We start from the raw sequence: 21,754 nt of genomic DNA, 5'->3' as shown, positions 1-21,754 counted from the left end.
TGAATGGAGTGATACGTATGTATTTATATACAGACACACACTCTGATACATACATTCATACATATACATACCTGCCAATCCCACAACACCTTCCAGGCCATGTTCAGATCCCTGTGGTATTCTTTCTATTCTATTGTATAAATACAAGAGAATATTGAATTGAATAGGAATCTATTCTATTTCTGTTGTATAAATACAATATATATATATTGTAATTGATTTATACACTTGCTTAATTCCTGTACATCATTCTTGAGTTTCTGCCTATTTGTTCTATCCATTTTTGAAAGTGAGGTCTCCAGTTATTGAAGTTGCCACTATTATTATTGAATCCTCTCTCTCCATTTTATCAATTTTTGCTTCATGTACATTGAGGCTTTGGTTTTAGGTACATACCTGTTTATAACTGTTCTATCTTCCTGATGGGTTTACCAATTTATCATTATAGAAAGACTCTATTTATCTCTGTTAACAGTTTTCTCTTAAAAATCTGTTTTATTTCTGACATTAATATAGCCATTTCATTAGTTATTTATGAGTGTATTGTTTAATTTCCACATATTTGTGACTTTCCCAAATCTCCTTCTCTTCTTTATTTCTAATTTCATTCCATGGCCATGGTTGTCAGAAAACATACTTTCTGGAGCACTGGGTGTTATACGCAAACAATGAATCATGGAACACTACATCAAAAACTAATGATGTAATGTATGGTGATTAACATAACATAATAAAATAAAATTTTAAAAAAATTAAAAAAATTTTTCTGTACTTTCAAGCCTTTTAAATCTATCTGGACTTGTTTTAGGGCCTAGTTGTGGTCTATTCCGTAGAATCTCTCATGTGCACTTGAGAAGGCTGTTCATTCTGTTGGGTGGAGTGTTCTATAGATTTCTATTAGATCTAGTTGGCTAATGTTGTTCTTCAAATCTTTATATCCTTATTGATATTCTGCTTAGTTGTTCTATCAGTTATTGAGAGTAGGGTATTGAAATCTTCAATTATTGTTGAATTTTATATTTGTCAGTTTTTGCATCATGTAGGAATAAACACTAGATCTGAGACTCTTAATTCTCTCTCAGTGTTCTCCCATTTGCAGGACATTGAAAAGCAAAAGACTTCAGTGATTAGATGATACTTTCAAGGCAGATATTTGGGAATGGTACTAGGATTTTCAGATGATTTGGCACATGAACATTAAGATTCATTTTGATTTGCTTCTAAACAACATAAACTGCATTTGTGGATCTGTGATCATTGGCTTTTAATTTTCTTAAAAGTTTCTTAATTGTAATTGTCATCACTCACCCTGAGAGTCTCAGACAAAGGTAGAGTCAGCTTTTTCCAGGATCGGAGCCACAGGCACTGGAAAAAGCACAGGAGAAGCACACACAGATTTGGCCTTACTGAAATACCGTCACTTGGACCAAATTTACCTCTGTTTTTAATCTTTTCAAAGTCTTGTTGCTTTGTAAAGAAAATAGAGTTTCCTTCAGTTCTCCTTCAATTTCCATTGAGAAGGGTCATGACAAGGATTATTTATTTTTTTACAAAGTCAGGTATCAGTTTCCTGGAGGATTTTCCCAGGCTTAAATCAGATTGTAAAAGTAAGATCTGTTTCTGGAACTGGATGATTTACTGCATTTCATTCCCTTGGTACCTCTGTCAGTCATCTGAAGAAGCCTCTCTCATTTTGTCAGCTGTCTCGTTCCTGTGTTGTGTTCAGTTCCTTGCTCCAGGCACTGTCCTGGGTACTGGTAGGAGAGCAATGGACGTAACTGGCACAGAGCTTGCCCTACCAAGCTCACTGTCTTGGAAGGGGGGGAATGTTAGGCATACATCTTATAAATAAGTCTTGTTGATGGCATTGGTGGGCATTGTGAAAGAAGGTACAAGGGCTGAGAAAGAATACCACAGGGATCTGAACATGGCCTGGAGGGTGTTGTGGGATTGGCAGGTCTGTAGGGATGAACACTAAGGCTTTCATACATAATTATGTGCTCAGGTTATGCAATCAGGATATGGGTATTTTTCTTTGCCCTGTGTAGGTAAATATAATGGATTATAACCTTTAAAATACCGTATTAAAATCTATTCTCATTCTTCATGTAAATGAAGTTTTGTAGAATTTTTCAATAAAAGCTGCAACTAATGATGAAATTCTGCCATAAGCTGGGAAGAAGCCTGTGGTTACAGTTAGGGTTCAGAGAGAAGGAGTGGGGCAGCCCCCCCAGGGAGCCCTCATTAGAGGCAGGACTCCCCCTGCATTCTGTAGGTGCCCAGATCACACTGATGAGTGCTGTGAACTATAGAGGGGGCTAGAGGCTCAGTCCCTTTTTAAGTGAGAGAACCCCTTTCAGTGACAACCCCTGATGAGGCCCCCTCAGGTCTAGATTTGAAGAATAAGTTTTTTTACCTTGGACTTGAGCTGTCAGAACAACAGGGGTTGGGTGTGGTGCTAGAGGGCAGAAAGCTGGTAGAGGGGCCATTGAGGTGGCCTGAGGTGAACTTTGAGTTCAAGCAAAAGGGGTGCTGGGTGTTATAGGGTGTTTGCCATATTGCCTTTCTCATTATGGTTTTCTTTCTTCTGGCTTGTCCTTGAATTTTACTAGGAGTGGGAGAACATGTGTTTAGACGGGCAAGTCCTTGGGTCCAGTAGAGAAGACATTTCATGGTAACAGCTGTGGAGTATTACCCCCTGGGGTGTCTGAGTGAAGAGGAAAGTCCTCCATGTGCACACTCCACAGTCTCAGAGGGCAGACATTCCTCTGTGCCTGGAGTGTGTTCTTACCAGTTACCTGGGAGTGGTTTGATTCACTTTGCTGGACAAGGTCCTTCAGGCTGCAGGGCTTTGGGAAGCACAGGGATCCTCTGGGAATCCAAATGTCTTGATCTTTGACTAGTAACGTTGGCTCTAAAGTGAGCCTCTTGCACAAGGGACTGTCTTCATGAGATAGAATCAAACTCATCTGCCCCCAGGATGTGCTGGTTGGGTGTACTCTTGTTTATGTTTATGCAGAGACATACATTAGCACGCAGGGAGGAACAAGCTGCTGAAACTGACAGCTGTTCTCAGCAAGGGCTTTGTGTGCTGTGTTCGCAGTCCATTTAAATAAAGCATTATTGTCCCCATTTTGTATATGAGGAAACTGAGGCTCAGCACTCAGTTGTGTGGTGGGGTGACACTTCAACCCCAGGACTGCCTGATGTCCCAGGCTTTGCCCTTTTCCTCTGCACCATATTGCACTCTTATTGGTATGAAGATGTTTGGGACAGAAAATATGAGCAGGTTTTAAAACTTCCCATGTAAGGTGAGCCTGATTCCCATGTGATCCCTTCATCTTTTGCCTCCGTGTGTGAGTCCATTAGCAGCCTTGGGATCTGGTGGTGCTGTCTACATCTGGCCCCACCAGGATGTGCCTTACAGCAAGGTGAAGACTGGGCCATTCTCTTGGGCCTCCCCATCACCCACCTGCTCCCGAACCTGCTGCCCTGTATGACTGCATCACAGCCACATCATTCATGCCAGGCAGAAGCAAGTGTGAGCATCTAGATCTGCTCTGCACTCAGTGGTATGTAGTGCCCTTCTACACCCCCTCCCATGGGGCTTGTGCACACACTCTCTCACAGAGACCTGCACGATCATGACTTCTCAAGAGTGATAATAGATGTATAATGACAGCCTCAAGCCCCTTCCCCCTAAACTAAGATACTCTGGCAAACCCAGTGGATGGTCTCCTGGGGCCTCTGGCCTCTGGGCACAGGCATGTTTCTGCACAAGACTGCTTGACACACAGAGTCATTTCAGTGGGAGATGCATGTCCTTTGGATTTCCTAGCTTCCCTGAAGCCCCTCTGAGGACAGCTCAGGACTCTCCCCTTCACTGGGTCAGCACCTGCAAGAGGCAGGGAGCATGTCAGTCTCATCCATCACTATCCCAGGCTGCAAGAGTGCCTGCCCTTGCTAGATATACAGTCAACATGAGTACACAGGTTGTTGTCTCTGCTTTGCTACTTTGAGCCAGTTAATATACTTATTTAATGTATGTTCTCAGTCCCAAAATGTGAACACTAAAGAGTCCTGGGGTTAAATGAAGTAATTCAGACGATACACTACATCCTTGATAGTTCATTGCGATTGTTGTGGTTCAAGCAGTAGAAAGCTCTTGCACTTGGACTTTGTAGTTCAGGATGGTACCCAGGGAAATAGCTGGTCACTCTTAACCAGTCCTTACTATTTTTGACTCTCCTTGCTTATGTTTTCCAGCTTTTCCTTCTTTGCTCCCTCTTTATTTCCATATAAATGCCCTGGTACTCCTTCCCCCTGCCCCCACCACAGTTTCAGAGAACATCAGGACGCTATGGGATCAGAGAGTTTGAATAGGGAGTGCATTGAATCTGGACACTGCTTTGGGGAAATCATAACAATAAGCCTTCCAGTCCATGAACAGGAGATCTCTTTCCATTTTTTGGTATCTTCTTTAATTTTTTTAGCAACATTTTATAGTTTTCAGTGTACAAGTCTTTCATCTCCTTGGTAAAATGTATTTCTGAGTATTTGATTCTTTTTGATGCTATTATAAATGGAAGCATTTTTCTTAATTTTCTTTTCAGATTGTTCATTGTCCATGTATAGAAACAACTGATTTTCATGTGTTCATTTTGTGTCCTGCAACCTTGCTGAATTCATTTATTTGTTCTAACAGTTTTTTGTGTTGGGGGGGATCTTTATGGTTTTCTACATGTAAGATCATGTCATCTGCAAACAGAGATAACTTGACTTCTTCCTTTTCAATTTGGGTGCCTTCTATTTCTTTTTCTTGCTTGATTTCTCTGACTAGGACTCCTAATACTCTGTTGAATAGAAGTGGTGAAATCAGGCACCCTTGTCTTGTTCCTGATCTTAGAGGAAAAGCTTTCAGTTTTTCACCTGTTGAGGATGATGTTTGCTCTGGGTTTGTCATATGTGGGTGGCCTTTATTATGTTGAGTTTCCTTCTATTCCTATTCCTATTTTTTTAGTGTTTTTATCAGGTGAGGGTATTGAATTTTGTCAGATATATTTTTCTGCATCAGTTGAGATGATCATGTGGGGTTTTCCCCTTCATTCTGTTGACCAGACATCTTTATGACACCAAATTATATGCAAATTGAGGAGCAAAGCCAGTAAAGTGTTGTTCACCTTTTCAGGAATTGGCTAATTGGAAGGTGGACATTTGGACATTAAAGACCTAAGTGTTAGACCCAACTCTGGCAAAGACCAACAACCCCTTTCCTCTGTGAAATATTTTCTTTTTTTTTTTAAAGATTTTATTTATTTATTTGAGAGAGAGAGAATGAGAGATAGAGAGCACGAGAGGGAAGAGGGTCAGAGGGAGAAGCAGACTGCCTGCTGAGCAGGGAGCCTGATGTGGGACTTGATTCCGGGACTCCAGGATCATGACCTAAGCCAAAGGCAGTTGCTTAACCAACTGAGCCACCCAGGCGCCCTGAAATATTTTCTTTGTATTTCTCCCATTATTTCCCATTATGTGCTGTGTACAAGTGGTAAATGTTAGTTGGCTAATTGGATGTTTGAGCCCCTTGTAAAGTCTGAGGATTCATAGTAACTGCCAGTAATAAATAGCTTTCCATATAAATGGTGAGAGTAGAAGACACTGTTTTAAAGTCAACTATGGAAGGCAGGGACACAGCTTGAATTTGACTTCCACAAAGAGGGCTTTTTAATTTAGGAAGAAACCATGGGATTATATGGATGAAATGATAATATCTGGGATGATTTGCTTTGAAATAACCTTGTGGGAGTGGGAGGGGGAGAAGGTGTAAAAATGAAACAAGAGTGACAATATGTTAAGTTCATTATATATTCTCTGTATTTTTGTATCTTTGAGATTTTTTTCATAATAAAAAGTTCAAAAAAGGAACTCAGTATACATTAATGATGTTGCAGCTATATATCTAAATATTATACAGCCATTACAGTAACACAAAGAATTTTATTTTATTTTTTTAAAGATTTTATTTATTTATTTGACAGAGAGAGACACCGAGAGCAGGAACACAAGCAGGGGGAGTGGGAGAGGGAGAAGCAGGCTTCCCGCTGAGCAGGGAGCCCGATGTGGGACTCGATCCCAGGACCCTGGGATCATGACCTGAGCCAAAGGCAGACGCTTAACGACTGAGCCACCCAGGCACCCACTTACGAAGAATTTTAATGATGTGATATAAGAAAATCAAAAAGTCAGTCTTCCTAATAAGATGTAGCATGCATATACACACAAATATCTGCATAGACAAAAATATTGGAAGGAAGTTAAAACATTGTGGTTACACTTGGTTAAGGTGGGATTTTGGGTAATTTTCATTCTCTGTATCATCTAAACTTTCTACAGTGAACAAGAGAAAAACATAATTTCCTTTTCTTTCTCAAGGTATAACTAATATACAGTGTGATATCAGTTTCAGGTGTACCATGTAATGATTCAGCATTTCTATACACTGCTCAGTGCTCATCATGATAAGTGTACTTTTCTTTTTATTTTCGAAAGATTTTATTTATTTATTTGACAGAGAGAGACAAAGTGAGAGAGGGAACACAAGCAGGGGGAGTGGGTGAGGGAGAAGCAGGCTCCCCGCTGAGCAGGGAGCCCAACACAGGACTCTATCCCAGGACCCGGGGATCATGACCTAAGCTGAAGGGAGACGCTGAACGACTGAGCCACCCAGGCGCCCCATGATAAGTGTACGTTTTTTTTTAATTTTATTTTATTATGTTAATCACCATACATTACATCATTAGTTTTTGATGTAGTGTTCCATGATTCATTGTTTGTGTATAACACCCAGTGCTCCATTCAATACATGCCCTCTTTAATACCTGTCACCAGGCTAACCCATCCCCCACCCCCCTCCCCTCTAGCACCCTCAGTTTGTTTCTCAGAGTCCATAGTCTCTCATGATTTGTCTCCCGCTCCGATTTCCCCCCTTTCATTTTTCCCTTCCAACTATCTTCTTTTTTTTTAACATATAATGTATTATTTTTTTCAGAGGTACAGCTCTGTGATTCAACAGTCTTACACAATTCACAGCGCTTACCATAGCCCATACCCTCCCCAATGTCTATCACCCAGCAACTCCATCCCTCCCACCCCCACCACTCCAGTAACCCTCAGTTTGTTTCCTGAGATTAAGATTCCTCATATCAGTGAGATCATATGATACATGTCTTTCTCGAATTGACTTATTTCCCTTAGCGTAATACCCTCTAGTTCCATCCACATTGTTGCAAATGGCAAGATTTCAGGGTTTTTTGATGGCTGCATAATATTCCATTGTATGTATGTATATGTGTGTGTGTGTGTGTGTGTGTGTGTGTGTGTGTGTATACCACCTCTTCTTTATCCATTCATCTGTCGATGGACATCTTGGCTCTTTCCATAGTTTGGCTATTGTGGATATTGCTGCTATAAACATCAGGGGGCACGTACCCCTTCGGATCCCTACATTTGTATCTTTGGGGTAAATACCCAGTAGTGCAATTGCTAGGTAGTAGGGTAGCTCTATTTTCAACTTTTTGAGGAACCTCCATACTGTTTTCCAGAGTGGCTGCACCAGCTTGCATTTCCACCAACAGTGTAGGAGGGTTCCCCTTTCTCTGCATCCTCACCAACATCTGTTGTTTCCTGACTTGTTAATTTTAGCCATCCTGACTGGTGTGAGGTGGTATCTCATTGAGGTTTTGATTTGGATTTCCCTGATGCCGAGCGACGTTGAACACTTTTTCATGTGTCTGTTGGCCATTTGGACGTCTTCTTTGGAAAATTGTCTGTTCATGTCTTCTGCCCATTTCTTGATTGGATTATTTGTTCTTTGGGTGTTGAGTTTGTAAGTTCTTTATAGATTTTGGATACTAGCCCTTTATCTGATATGTCATTTGCAAATATCTTCACCCATTCTGTCGGTTGTCTTTTGGTTTTGTGGACTGTTTCCTTCGCTGTGCAAAAGCTTTTTATCTTGTTGAAGTCCCAATAGTTCATCTTTGCCCTTGCTTCCTTTGCCTTTGGCGATGTTTCTAGGAAGAAGTTGCTGCGGCTGAGGTCGAAGAGGTTGCTGCCTGTGTTCTCCCTTAGGATTTTGATGGACTCCTGTGTCACATTTAGGTCTTTCAACCATTTTGAGTCTATTTTTGTGTGTGGTGTAAGGAAACGGTCCAGTTTCATTCTTCTTCATGTGGCTGTCCAATTTTCCCAACACCATTTGTTGAAGAGACTGTCTTTTTTCCATTGGACATTCTTTCCTGCTTTGTTGAAGATTAGTTGACTGTAGAGTTGAGGGTCCATTTCTGGGCTCTCTCTTCTGTTCCAATTATCTGTGTGTCTGTTTTTGTGCCAGTACCATACTGTCTTGAGGATTACAGCCTTGTAATAGAGCTTGAAGTCCGGAATTGTGATGCCACCAGCTTTGGTTTTCTTTTTCAACATTCCTCTGGCTATTCGGGGTCTTTTCTGGTTCCATACAAATTTTAGGATTATTTGTTCCATTTCTTTGAAAAAAGTGGATGGTATTTTGATAGGGATTGCCTTAAATGTGTAGATTGCTCTAGGTGGCATTGACATCTTCACAATATTTGTTCTTCCAATCCATGAGCATGGAACGTTTTTCCATTTCTTTGTGTCTTCCTCAATTTCTTTCATGAGTATTTTATAGTTTTCTGAGTACAGATTCTTTGCTTCTTTGTTTAGATTTATTCCTAGGTATCTTACAGTTTTGGGTGCAATTATAAATGGGATCGACTCCTTAATTTCTCTTTCTTCTGTGTTGTTGTTGGTGTATAGGAATGCCACTGATTTTTGTGCATTGATTTTACATCCTGCCACTGTACTGAATTCCTGTATGAGTTCTAGCAGTTTTGGGGTGGAGTCTTTTGGGTTTTCCACATAAAGTATCCTATCATCTGCAAAGAGTGAGAGTTTGACGACTTCTTTGCTGACTCGGATGCCTTTGATTTCTTTTTGTTGTCTGATTGCTGTGGCTAGGACTTCTAATACTATGTTGAATAGCAGTGGTGAGAGTGGACATCCCTGCTGTGTTCCTGACCTTAGGGGGAAGCGCTCAGTTTTTCCCCATTGAGAATGATATTCGCTGTGGGTTTTTCAGAGATGGCTTTTATGGTATTGAGGTATGTACCCTCTATCCCTATACTCTGAAGAGTTTTGATCAAGAAAGGATGCTGTACTTTGTCAAATGCTTTTTCTGCATCTATTGAGAGGATCGTATGGTTCTTGTTCTTTCTTTTATTAATGTATTGTATCACATTGATTGATTTGCAGATGTTGAACCAGCCTTGCAGCCCAGGAATAAATCCCACTTGGTCGTGGTGAATAATCCTTTTAATATACGGTTGGATCGTATTGGCTAGTATTTTGGTGAGCATTTTTGCATCCATCTTCATCAGGGATATTGGTTGGTAATTCTCCTTTTTGATGGGGTCTTTGTCTGATTTGGGGATCAAGGAAATGCTGGCCTCATAAAATGAGTTTGGAAGTTTTCCTTCCATTTCTATTTTTTGGGACAGTTTCAGAAGAATAGGTATTAATTCTTCTTTAAATGTGTGGTAGAATTCCCTGGGAAGCCATCTGGCCTTGGGCTCTTGTTTGTTGGGAGATTTTTGATTACTGCTTCAATTTTCTTAGTTGTTATAGGTCTGTTCATGTTTTCTATTTCTTCCTGGTTCAGTTTTGGTGGTTGATACATCTCTAGGAAAGCATCCATTTCTTCCAGATTATCTAATTTGCTGGCCTAGAGTTGCTCATAATATGTTCTTATAATTGTTTGTATTTCTTTGGTGGTGTTTGTGATCTCTCCTCTTCTATTCATGATTTTATTGATTTGGGTCATTTTTCTTTTTGTTAAGTCTGGCCAGGGGTTTATCAATCTTGTTAATTCTTTCAAAGAACCAGCTCCTAGTTTCGTTGATCTGTTCTACTGTTCTTTTGGTTTCTAGTTCATTGATTTCTGCTCTGATCTTTATTATTTCTTTTCTCCTGCTGGGTTTAGGCTTTATTTGCTGTTCTTTCTCCAGCTCCTTTAGGTGTAGGGTTAGGTTGTGTATTTGAGACCTTTCTCGTTTCTTGAGAAAGGCTTGTGTTGCTATATACTTTCCTCTTAGGACTGCCTTTGCTGCATCCCAAAGATTTTGAACAGTTGTGTTTTCATTTTCATTTGTTTCCATGAATTTTTTTAATTCTTCTTTAATTTCCTGTTTGACCCATTCATTCTTTAGTAGGCTCTTTAGCCACCATGTATTTGAGTTCTTTCTGACTTTCTTCTTGTGATTGAGTTCTAGTTTCAAAGCATTGTGGTCTGAAAATATGCAGGGAATGATCCCAATCTTTTGGTACCAGTTGAGACCTGATTGTGATGTGATCTATTCTGGAGAATGTTCCATGGGTACTAGAGAAGAATGTGTATTCTGTTGCTTTGGGATACAATGTTCTGAATATATCTGTGAAGCCCATTTGGTCCAGTGTGTCATTTAAGGTCTTTATTTCCTTGACCTTTTGCTTAGATGATCTGTCCATTTCATTGAGGGGGGTGTTAAAGTCCCCTACTATTATTGTATTGTTGTCGATGTGTTTCTTTGATTTTATTATTAATTGGCTTATATACTTGGCTGATCCCATGTTAGGGGTATAGATACTTAAAATTGTTAGATCTTCTTGTTGGATAGACCCTTTAAGTACGATATAGTGTCCTTCCTCATCTCTTATTATAGTCTTTGGTTTAAAATCTAATTTGTCTCATATAAGGATTGCCACCCCAGCTTTCTTTTGGTGTCCATTAGCATGGTAAATGGTTTTCAAACCCCTCACTTTGAATCTGGAGGTGTCTTTGAGTCTAAAATGAGTCTCTTACAGACAGCATATTGATGGGTGTTGTTTTTTTTATCCAATCTGATAGCCTGTGTCTTTTGATTGGGGCCTTTAGCCCATTTACATTCAGGGCAACTATTGAAAGATACAAATTTAGTGCCATTGTATTGCCTGTAAGGTGACTGTTACTGTATATTGTCTGTATTCCTTTCTGGTCTGTGTTACTTTTGGGCTCTCTCTTTGCTTAGAGGACCCCTTTCAATATTTCTTGTAGGGCTGGTTTCGTGTTTGCAAATTCCTTTAGTTTTTGTTTGTCCTGGAAGCTTTTTATCTCTCCTTCTATTTTCAGTGACAGCCTAGCTGGATATAGTATTCTTGGCTCCATATTTTTCTCATTTAGTGCTCTGAATGTATCATGCCAGTCCTTTCTGGCCTGCCAGGTCTCTGTGGATAGGTCTGTTGCCAATCTAATGTTTCCAACCTAACCATTGTAGGTTACAGATCTCTTCTCTCGAGCAGCTTTCAGGATTTTCTCTTTGTCTCTGAGACTTGTAAGTTTTACTGTTAGAAGTCAGGGTGTTGACCTATTTTTATTGATTTTGAGGGGTGTTCTCTGTGCCTCTGGGATTTTGACGCCTGTTTCCTTCCTCAAATTACGCTGTAATTTGCTCCAGTATACCTTCTGCCCCTTTCTCTCTTCTTCTTCCAGGATCCCAATTATTCTAATATTGTTTCATCTTATGGTATCACTTATCTCTTGAATTCTGCCCTCGTGATCCAATCTTTTCCTCAGCTTCTTTATTTTCCATCATTTGGTCTTCTGTATCACTAATTCTCTCTCTTCTGCCTCATTTATCCTAGGAGTTAGAGCCTCCATTTTTGATTGCACCTCATTTATAGCCTTTTTTATTTCAACTTAGTTAGATTTTAGTTCTTTATTTCTCCAGAAAGGGTTTCTCTAGTATCTTCCATGCTTTATTCAAGCCCAGCTAGTATCTTTATAATTGTCATTCTGAACTCTAGTTCCGATCTTACTAATGTCCATATTGAGTAGATCCCTAGCAGTCGGTACTGCCTCTTGTTCTGTTTTTTGAGGTGATTTTTTCCGTCTTGTCATTTTGTCCAGAGGAGAACAGATGAATGAGAGAACAAAATGCTAACAGGTTAACAATGTCCCCAGAGAATATACTCTAAACAAATCAGAAAATACCTGAAGCCAGGAGAAAAGAAAGGGAAAGAAAGAAAAAAGAATATGATCAAATATGATCAGGCTAGTGAATAGATCAGTGCCACACACTAGATTTGGGGCGTATTTTGGTCTTTTAGAAGAAACTGCCTCCCAAAATTTTAAAGAAAGAAAAACTTATACAAAAATAAGGGTATATATGATGAAGGGATGGAATATGAGCATAAAGATGAAAATTATAAAAGATTTTATAAAAGGAATCAATAAGATAAGAAGTTGGTTGAAAAAAGGAAGAAATTTAAAAAAAAAAGGGAAAGAATGTGATCAGGCAGGGGAGTAGAACAAACAATACACTAGAGATTTAGGGTATATTTTGGTCTGTTAGAAGAAACTGTATCCCAAAATTTTAAAGAGAGAACAACTTATATATATACCAAAAATAAGGTTAACTACTATGAAGGGATAGAATATGACTCCAAAAATGAAAAAGAAAAAATTTTAAAAAAGGGATTGATAAGATTTGGTTTAAAAAGGGAAAAAGAAAAATTCAAAAAAAATAGAAAAAAAAAGAAAATGAAAAAAATTAACTTTGAAAGGGTAAAGAATCATGGTAAAAAAGCCATGAATTCATTGTGCAGTATTCCCCGGCTGGCATTCTGCCGTTCTCATTGATGGGTAAACTTGGTCTTGGCTGGCTGTTCGTGCTGATCTTCTGGGGGAGGGGCCTGTTGCAGTGATTCTCAGATGACATTGCCGTAGGCAGAATTGCATCACCCTTTCCAGGGGCCGGGCTAAGTAATCTGCTCGGGTTTGCTTGTTTTCCGGAGCTTTTGTTCCCTGCAGGCTTTCCCTGCAGCTTTGGAGGATGAGATTGAAAATGGTGGCCTCCGAATCTCCGCCCGGAGGAGCCGAGAACTTGGGGCCCCACTCCTCAGTGCGCCCCCAGAGAAAAGCAGTCAGTCACTCCCGTCTCCCCGGTCTCCAGCCACCCAGCCTGTGACCGAGTGTTTCTGTCTCTGGCGCACGACCCCTGTGGAGTCTCCAAACCCAGCAGATCCCTGCGGTGCGCTCCCGCGCCGCTCCTCCCGGGGGAGGAAGGGGAGTCTGCCTGGATCTGCCTCTTGTTGGGTCCCTGCTGGAGGAGCAGTGGCCTGATTGGGCGGCGGATCACAGTTTATGGCAATCCCGAGCTGAGAGCCCCCGCCTCGGCTCCGTCTCTGCAGCCGGCTTCCCCGCTCTGATACCTGGGAGCTCTGCTGCACTCAGGCACCCCCATCTTCCTGTGACCCCGAGGGTCCTGAGACCACACTGTCCTGCGAGGTTTCCACCCCCCCGCTTCACCACCGGAGCGATGTCCCTCAGCGGAGCCGACTTCTAAAAGTTCCGATTTTGTGCTCCGCGGCTCTATCACTTGCCAGAAGCAGCCGAGGGAGGCCCCCTCCCCCGCCGTCTATCCTCCCCAATATCGCCTCGGATTCCCTTCTCCGCACGTCCTGCCTTCCAGAGAGTGGTTGCTTTTGTGGTCAGAGGGTTGTTGCTATTCTTTTCTTCAATATCCTGTTGAGTTCGTAGGTGTTCAGAATGGTTTGATCCCTATCCAGCTGAATTCCTGGGACCAGACGAAATCCAGGTCTCCTACTCCTCCGACATCTTGCTCCTCCCACCGATAAGTGTACTTTTAATCCGCTTTATTTCACCCATGAGAAAAACATAATTTCTGAAAACACTTTTTTGAAAGAAAGGAAACAAATCTGCATTGTATAAATTAGTGTAGCATTTTTGTTCCAGTTAATTGATTTCCATGAAATTGGTGTGGTCATTGATTAGATAAACGCCTGAGTGGCTACTAATCTTGAGCACTGGACTTGTGTTAGGCCTGTGCTGCCCTGTGCTCTGCCCTGGCGTCTCTCTTTGGTGGGGTGTGTGCAGGTGAAGTCGTGGGCAAAAAGCAGCCAGCAAAGCCATTTCACTCATTGTTACCTTCCGTTAAGCATGTCCCTTTTAACATGAATTTCCATCTGATTTTAGTGAGCTGGACATGATTTCCACAAGGGTGATGGATATTAAGCTTCGGGAAGCTGCAGAAGGCCTTGGGGAGGACAGCACAGGTAAGGCCCTCACTTTCCCTGCTCTGGGAAGAGCCCGTGTCTGCTTGTGGGCCAGGGAGAGGGGCTGATGGAGCCAAGCCTTTGGGGTTATGTGTGTGGAGGGTGGGGTTTCAGTTACAGTGTGTTCACATACCCCCAAGCCCTTCATACTGTGACGAGAGAGCACATCCAGATGACATAAGGCCACTCAGGGCGGTACCCCTTTGCTTCGCTATCAAACACGGTGTTTTAAAATCCTTTTACTCATTCCTAGAGGTAAATCTGTCCCCATGTTTGGTTGACTTGAAAGCAATGGAGTCATTTATCACCTAAGAACATCCAGAGGATCAGTAGGAGGTTGGAAAAAGTATGAGATGGCCTGATCATGCAGAAGAGATAATATTATCAGGACAGAGCCTTTGATCTCTCTCTTTAATGGCTTTTATTCACCTTTATGATACCCCTTACTGAGCTAAACTCCAGGCCCATGACTCATCATCTCATTACATGTTCTAAGAGTTACCCAATTATGTGATTGAGTTCACTGTTATCCATTGATTGCTATTTGTGTCTTGATAGAGTTGTAAAATTGGCATTAAAAAACGCCAGTCTCCGGACAACGTACCTTTTTCGTAGAGTAGCCATTTATACCCCCTTTATTTCAGTAACAAAGGTCTCCATCACTGTCTTGTTTAAAGTTAAAATGCCAGTAATTATTTTCTTTGATACAGTTTGGGAGGAACAACTTCCAATAGTATTAAATCCTAGATGCTAAGCCTTAGTAGCTTCAGATACTAATTTCATTAAAGATTCTATTTAATATATTACAGATTTTCCTTATTTTCCCATATTAGAATTACTTATTCTCTGTCACATTTTGATAGATACCAAATAAGCCCAAATACAAGGTGAGGTTTTAAAAATTAAATCTGAGAAAAAACAGAATTTCAAAATTTCTCATATTACAGGATATTGAATTATTACTGATTTTAGACAAGAAAATACTCTTTGAAGAAGTATTTTATTAGTCTGAAACAGTTTCCAAAAACACTATTTTTGGTTACTTACAGAGGTTACCATGAAGAATCAGTTTTTAAAATGAGAGAAACTAAGTATTCTTTTTTTCCGAATAGTGAACTATGTTATTCACATCAACCACTTCCCTAAAATTTAAAATTCTAGATAAGCTTCAACAAATGGTGTTAGGAAAACTGGACAGCCACATGCAAAAGATAATTAAAGAAAGTTTGAAAGTATCTGGAAGGAAGCAGAAACTTTTATAAAAGGTGTCCTAGCACCCAGCCAGTGCTCGAAGGCAAGAGAGAGAAATAAAAGGGATACAGGTGAAAGGAAGAAATAAAACTATATTTGCAGATGTCATGATTAAACAAAATAATCAAAAAAGTACTTAGATCTGTCTCTTAAGTTTAGCAAGACTGCTAGATGCAAGGTCAAAACACAAATATCGATTGTATTTCTGCATAACTAGCAGTGAACAACTGAAAAATTAAATTTTTAAAAGTACCATTTACAATAGCACAAACAAAATTTGTTGGTATGTATCTAGCAAAATATATGCAGGATCTATATACTGAAAAATATGAAAAAAATTGCTTAAAGAAGGTCCTAGATCAACAAAGGCCTAAATACATGGGGTGATATATTATGTGTTATGGACTGAATATCTGACTTTCCCCCAAAGCTCATATGTTAAAGTCCTGACCCCACCATGTGATGATATCAGGAGGTGGGACCTTTGGCAGATAATTAGGTCATGAGCATGGAGCCCTCATGAATGGAATTAGGGCCCTTATCAGAAGAGACCAGAGAGCTTCTTGCTTGCTTTCTGTCATGTGGGGGAACAGCAAGAAGTTTCAGTCAGCAGCCTGTAAGAGGGCCCCCGACAAAACTCCGCTATGCTGGTTCCCTGATCTCAAGCTTCTCGCCTCCAGAGCAGTGAGGAATGAATTTCTGTTATTCATAAGCCACCCAGTCCATGGTACTCTATTAGAGCAGCCTGAATGGACTAAAACCACATTTATAGATTGGAAGACTCAGTGTTTCTACAATGTCAGCTCTCCCCCAAACTGAACTGCAGAATGGTGTGTTAGTATATGTGGGGTAGGGTATACTGTGTATACGTCTGCTGGGGAAGGCTGGATGTGGTTCCATATTCTGTAGCAAAAATATTGACCAGTGATCATTTATTTGATTTCCATGACGAGCCAAAGATTTTTTTTATTTAGGAAGAAGCCAAATCCATACGGATGAAGTGATAATAGTATCTGGGAGGATTTGCTTTGAAATAATCTGGCAGGGATGGGAAGGAGGAGAGGAATAAAGATGAAACAATCAAAATCCCAGCAAGATATTTTTCCAGCATTGACAAGCTGATCCCAAAATTTTCATGAAAAAGCAAGAGAACTAGAATAGTGAAAACAATTTTGACAAAGAACAAAATTGGAGGACTCATATTACCTGATTTCAAGACTTACCGTAAAGCTACAAAAATGAAGCCAAGTGCGGTACTGACGAAGGGATGGATGTATACGGGTAGAACAGAGGCCAAAGATAGACCCATACAGACAAATATGGTCAATTGGTCTTTGACAAAGATGGAGCAGTGATTCAATGGAGAGAGGGTTGTCTTTTCAACAAATGGTGCTAGAACAAATCGAACATTCCTATGGAAAAAAAAAAAACTTTGACCTATACATCACAGATGATACAAAAATTAACTTAAAATATATCATAGGCATAAATGTAACACTATGAAACCTTTCAAAGAAAACAGAGAAAATGTTTATGACCTAGAATTACATAGAATTCTTAGATGGGACACCTCAGTCCCTAATTTGGACTTCATTAAAATTTTAAAATTTTTCCCTGTGAAAGATCCTGTTAAGAAAATGAAAAGACAAGTCACAGCCTGGGAGGCAATATTTGTAAATCACCTTTGACAAGGGACTTGTGTTTAGAACTCTCAGAATTCAACAGTAGGAAAACAAACAACCCAAATAAAAAAATAGGCAAAAGTTTTAAAAGATGCTTTACCTCCGAAGAGATACCAATGGCAAATCAGCTCGTGGAAAGGCACTCCACATTAGTTAATGCAAGTTAAAGCGACAATGAGATATGACTGCACACCTGTTAGAATGGCACAACGGGACAGTAGCAGGTGCTGGGAGGGTGCAGGGCAGTTGAGTCCTCCTATTGCTGTTGGGAATGCAGAATCGTACAGCCACTTCCAAAAATATTTCAGCAGTTTCTTGTAAAATTAAACATACCCTTAGTCCATGACCCAGCACTCCTGCTCCTGGGTATTTACCAAAGAGAAATGAAAACTTATGTTTACATAGAAGACTTTTTTATTTTTTTCTAAGACTTTATTTATTTATTTGGCGGAGAGATATAGCGAGAGAGAGCACAAGCAGGGGGAGCGGCAGAGGGAGAAGCAGGCTTCTGGCCGAGCAGGGAGCCCGATGTGGGGCTCGATCCCAGGACCCGGGACCATGACCTGAGCCGAAGGCAGACGCCCAACGACTGAGCCACCAGGCGCCCTCTACACAGAAGCCTTTGACAAGGGGCGCTGGATGGCTTGGTTGGTTAAGCCTCCCAGTCTTGATTTCGACTCAGGTCGGTGAGAACAAGCCCCAGTGTCTGGCTCGGCACTCAGTTTGGAGTCTGCTTGAGATTATCTCTTTCCCTCTCCCTCTCCCTTTTCCCCGCTCCCCATCCCCCTACTCATTCTCTCTCTCTCTCTCAAAAAAAAAAAAAGGAAACCTGTTACAACTTTATTCATAGTTGCCAAAAACTGAAATGAATCCAAATGTCCTTCGATTTGCTCAATGTTTAAATAAAGTGGTCTATCCCTACAATGGAATTGTACTCAGCAGTAATAAGGAACAAATTACTGATGGACGTAACACTATGGATGAGTCTCTAATGCATTGTGCTGAGTGAAAGAACCCAGAATCAAAAGGACATACTGTAGGAATCCGTCTATACGACATTCTGGAAAAGGTACAACTAGAGGAACAGAGAAGGTATCAGTGACTTCTAGGGGTTAAAGACAAGATGGATTTGGTTACAAAAGGACAGCATGAAAGGCACTGGGATAGTTCTGTATCTTGAGGTGATTATGTAGGTCTATCTGTACCAAAAAAAGCAAATTTTACTATGTAATTTTTTTTCTAGAGAGGGAGAGAGGAAAGAGGGAGAGGGAGAGAAAGAATCCCCAGCAGACTCCACACCCAGCACGTTGCCCGACATGGGGCTCAAACTCACGACGCTGAGATCATGACCCAAGCCAAAATCAAGAGTGGGATGCTTAGCCAACTGAGCCACCCAGGCGCTCCAGTTTACTATGTAATTTCTAAAATAACTTTTTAAAAAATGATATACCATATTTGAAAACCATCAGATGGGTTTTTTAGAAATAAGTATAACTGTTACAATTAGAAATTCAGTGGATGAGTTTAACAGCAGATTCTGTCAGCTCAAGATAGATCAGTCATAAGAAAGGATACAGAACGTAGCATCGAATGGTAAAATGATGGGAGGTACAGAAGAGAAGAGGCACAGAGGTACGTGGAAGGGTAGACACGGTCTCAAGAGAGGAGAGAGTAGCAGGGAATTTTTTGGAACAGGTTTAAAAAAAGATTTAAGAAATCAAATGAACCCCAAGAAGGATAAATAAAAAGAAATCCAAATACAGTGAAAATATAGAAAATCAAAGACAAAATGAAAAATCAGTCTGAGAAAAAAAGATGACCTTCAAAGGAGCATAAGCTGACGACTGACTTCTCGACTGCACAACAGAAACCACGAAACAGTGAAATAGCTTTTTCAATATTATTAACTTAGAAAAAATGACTGCCAACCTAGAAAGTTATACCTAGGAAAAATATATTGTAGGAATGAAGGAGGTGTATGAAGGCATTTTCAGACAAAAAGAAACTGAATTTGTCATCAGCAGACCCTCCCAAAGAAGATTCTAAAGGAAAATTGCCCTAGATGGAAGGTCTGGAACACAAGAAGGCATGACAAACAGGGAAAGTGAGAAACAAGCAGATACATCTAAATGAACATGGAAGAATATCTTTTGGGTCTTTCAAAGAATGAAAACAATAGGGCATATAAATAGGATTATAGTATTCTAAGTTCTTTGTTTTGTCCTATAATAGAATGCATAGTATAATTTCTAGGGTAATTACTGAAAAAACAGAGATTAAAGGGCATAGTTTACAAACTCAAGGTGGGAAGAATGGAATAACTTTTAAAAAGTCAGCTAATCCAAAAGACAACAAGAAAAAGAGATGAAGGAAAAGTATATAAGATGCAGACTTTTTTATTAACATTGCAGTAATTACAGTAAGTTTAAGTAGACTAATTACATTAATTTTTCCAGTTAAAAGCTAAAGATCATCAGATCGGATTTCTAAAAACTCTTAAAGTCCTAGATAGAAGGATTCAGAAAAGTTGAAAGTAAAAGGATAGAAAAACACACATCTTGTAAACACGAGGAAAAAGGAAGTTCAGTAGGTATATTAAAAGCAGTCAAAATAAAATTTAAGGCAAAAAGCATCACTAAAGATAAAGAGTGCCCTTTCACAAAAGGTTCATTTCCCCTGCAAGATAATAATTGTACCTTTTTCTGCACCATTGTAATGTTAAAATTTGTAGAGGAAAAATTGACAGTTAAATAAAAATAAATAAAATCTGCAGTCAGAGTGGGTTATTTTTATTGTCAAGCACACTGGGGACATTTACAAATTTATGGTAAACTGTAAAACAAATCTGAACACATTTGAATGGTTTCAAATCACCCACATACTCTCTGATCACAGTGCACTTAAGCTGGAAATCAATAACAGAAGGATACTAAGAAAATCTCCAAGTGCTTGGAAATTAAGATCTACTTATCTAAATAACCTTTAAGTCTAAGAAGGTATTATAATAGAAATTAGAAAATATTTCAACCAAACGACAATGAAAGTATATCAAAACGTGGATGCAGCTAAAAGATTTAGGGGGAAATGTATTGCCTTAAATGTGTGTACTATAAAAACAAACAAAAAAGCCTAAAAATTAATTAGCTAGGTATTCACCTCGAGAAGTTTAAAAAGATAGCACAGTAAATCTGAAATAGGAAGAAGGAAAGAATAACGATTAGAACAGAAATTAATACAATGAAAAGATAAACATTCAACAAAGAGAATTAACAAAGCCAACTTTTTTTAAAGGCAAATAAAACTGATTGACCTCTGGTACAACTGATCAAGGGAAAATGAGGCAAAAATAATATCCGAGCTGAGGAAGGGGGCTTTATTACAGGGGGTGCGGATGCTAAAACAATACGAGGATATTCTTAACAACTGTATGCCAGTAAATTTGAAAATTTGGGAAAAATAGGCAAATTCCTAGAAAAACATAACTTCGTAAAACAGATTCGAGAAGGAAAAGATCCACATAGCTCCTGTGACCATTAAATAAATTGAATTTAACAGCCTAGCGGGTGAACAGATCTAACAGGGACAGGCCCCAGTGGCTGGCTGGCTGGCTGGCTGGCTGACCAGACACTTGCAGTTCAGACAGGAGTGTTCAGTGGTTACCCTCGGGGTCTTCGTAGCCACTCTTGTTCATTAACCCAGAAACAGCATCTCTGACCGCAGAGGGAGGTGAGGCTGCACGTGTGTTCAGACCTTCAGGGATGCAAACCTGTGTGTCAGCTAGGCAAAGGCCAGATGTGTCCTGGCAAATGCAGAAAATTCTTAAGAGTCTTTCCAAATAATAAACTCTTACTGAGAACCATCAGTTAGCAACATAAACATTTTGTGATTGTTAAGGTAAGGAAACTTCCACTAGAAGCTAAGAAAACTGAGTTATAGGACTGATTTCCCCTTCTGCAGGGATCTTCCCCACCTAAGGTAATATAAGGACCCCCATCTAGAGTAATCCAAAGTAATTCTCCACATTAAGGCAAGATCATGTAAACTTCCCAAGGGGACATTCATATAAATATAAAGATACTGTGTTTTTTTAAAAAAGGAAGTCAGCTTGGGGCACCTGGGTGGCTCAGTCGGTTAAACATCTGCCTTCAGCTCAGGTCATGATCCCAGGGTCCTGGGATCGAGCCCCGCATCGGGCTCCCTGCTCGGCGGGGAGCCTGCTTCTCCCTCTCCCTCTATCCTTCTCCCCTGCTTGTGCTCACTCGCTTGCTGTCTCTCGCTCTGCTCTCTCTCTCAGATAACTTTTTTTTTTTTAAAAGTCAGCCCACAAAATTGTTTACTTGTAAAACTAATAAATTGTTTTAACAAATGTTCAGGATATGTTAGTATCCTGGTGATCTCTGCTGTTACATCCTTCTGTTGTTAGTTCTCATAAATATTCAGAAGAAAAGGAACGAAGTTCTCTGAGCTGCTCATGTGACGTCACAGGATCCTGAGCATAGTAGAATTTGTGGGTGAGAATAAAGGAAGCATCAGAGAAGAGATCACAAAATGTTTCAAAGTGTCATAATTTCTAAGAATCCAGGAAGCAGGGCGGGGGGTGGGGGAATCAGTGCTGCCACCACCATTTGACGTTTTCTTTTCCACCAAAAGTTGTTAGC

At 40.1% G+C, this 21,754-nt stretch overlaps 1 protein-coding gene across 5 annotated transcripts in view; it reads left to right on the top strand.

The window, feature by feature from the left end:
- Positions 1–14,087: 14,087 nt before the first annotated feature.
- Positions 14,088–21,754, top strand: part of CRACDL (CRACD like) — a 50,049-nt gene continuing 42,382 nt past the window's right edge. For 3 of the 5 annotated variants that reach the window (XM_088026221.1, XM_088026220.1, XM_028104056.2), the window contains exon 1: positions 14,094–14,163. In XM_088026221.1, coding sequence (XP_087882347.1) covers positions 14,094–14,163 — 70 coding nt within the window. Of the gene's footprint in view, positions 14,164–21,754 lie in introns of all 5 variants that reach the window. The other 2 variants (XM_088026224.1, XM_088026222.1) reach the window with 2 other exon arrangements.

The sequence above is a fragment of the Eumetopias jubatus genome, unplaced genomic scaffold, assembly GCF_037043125.1.
Source record: "Eumetopias jubatus isolate StellerSeaLion01/CBP00866 unplaced genomic scaffold, mEumJub1_p1.0 scaffold_9, whole genome shotgun sequence".
Classification (NCBI taxonomy): Eukaryota; Metazoa; Chordata; class Mammalia; order Carnivora; family Otariidae; genus Eumetopias; species Eumetopias jubatus.
This window is presented reverse-complemented; position numbering and strand designations above follow the sequence as displayed.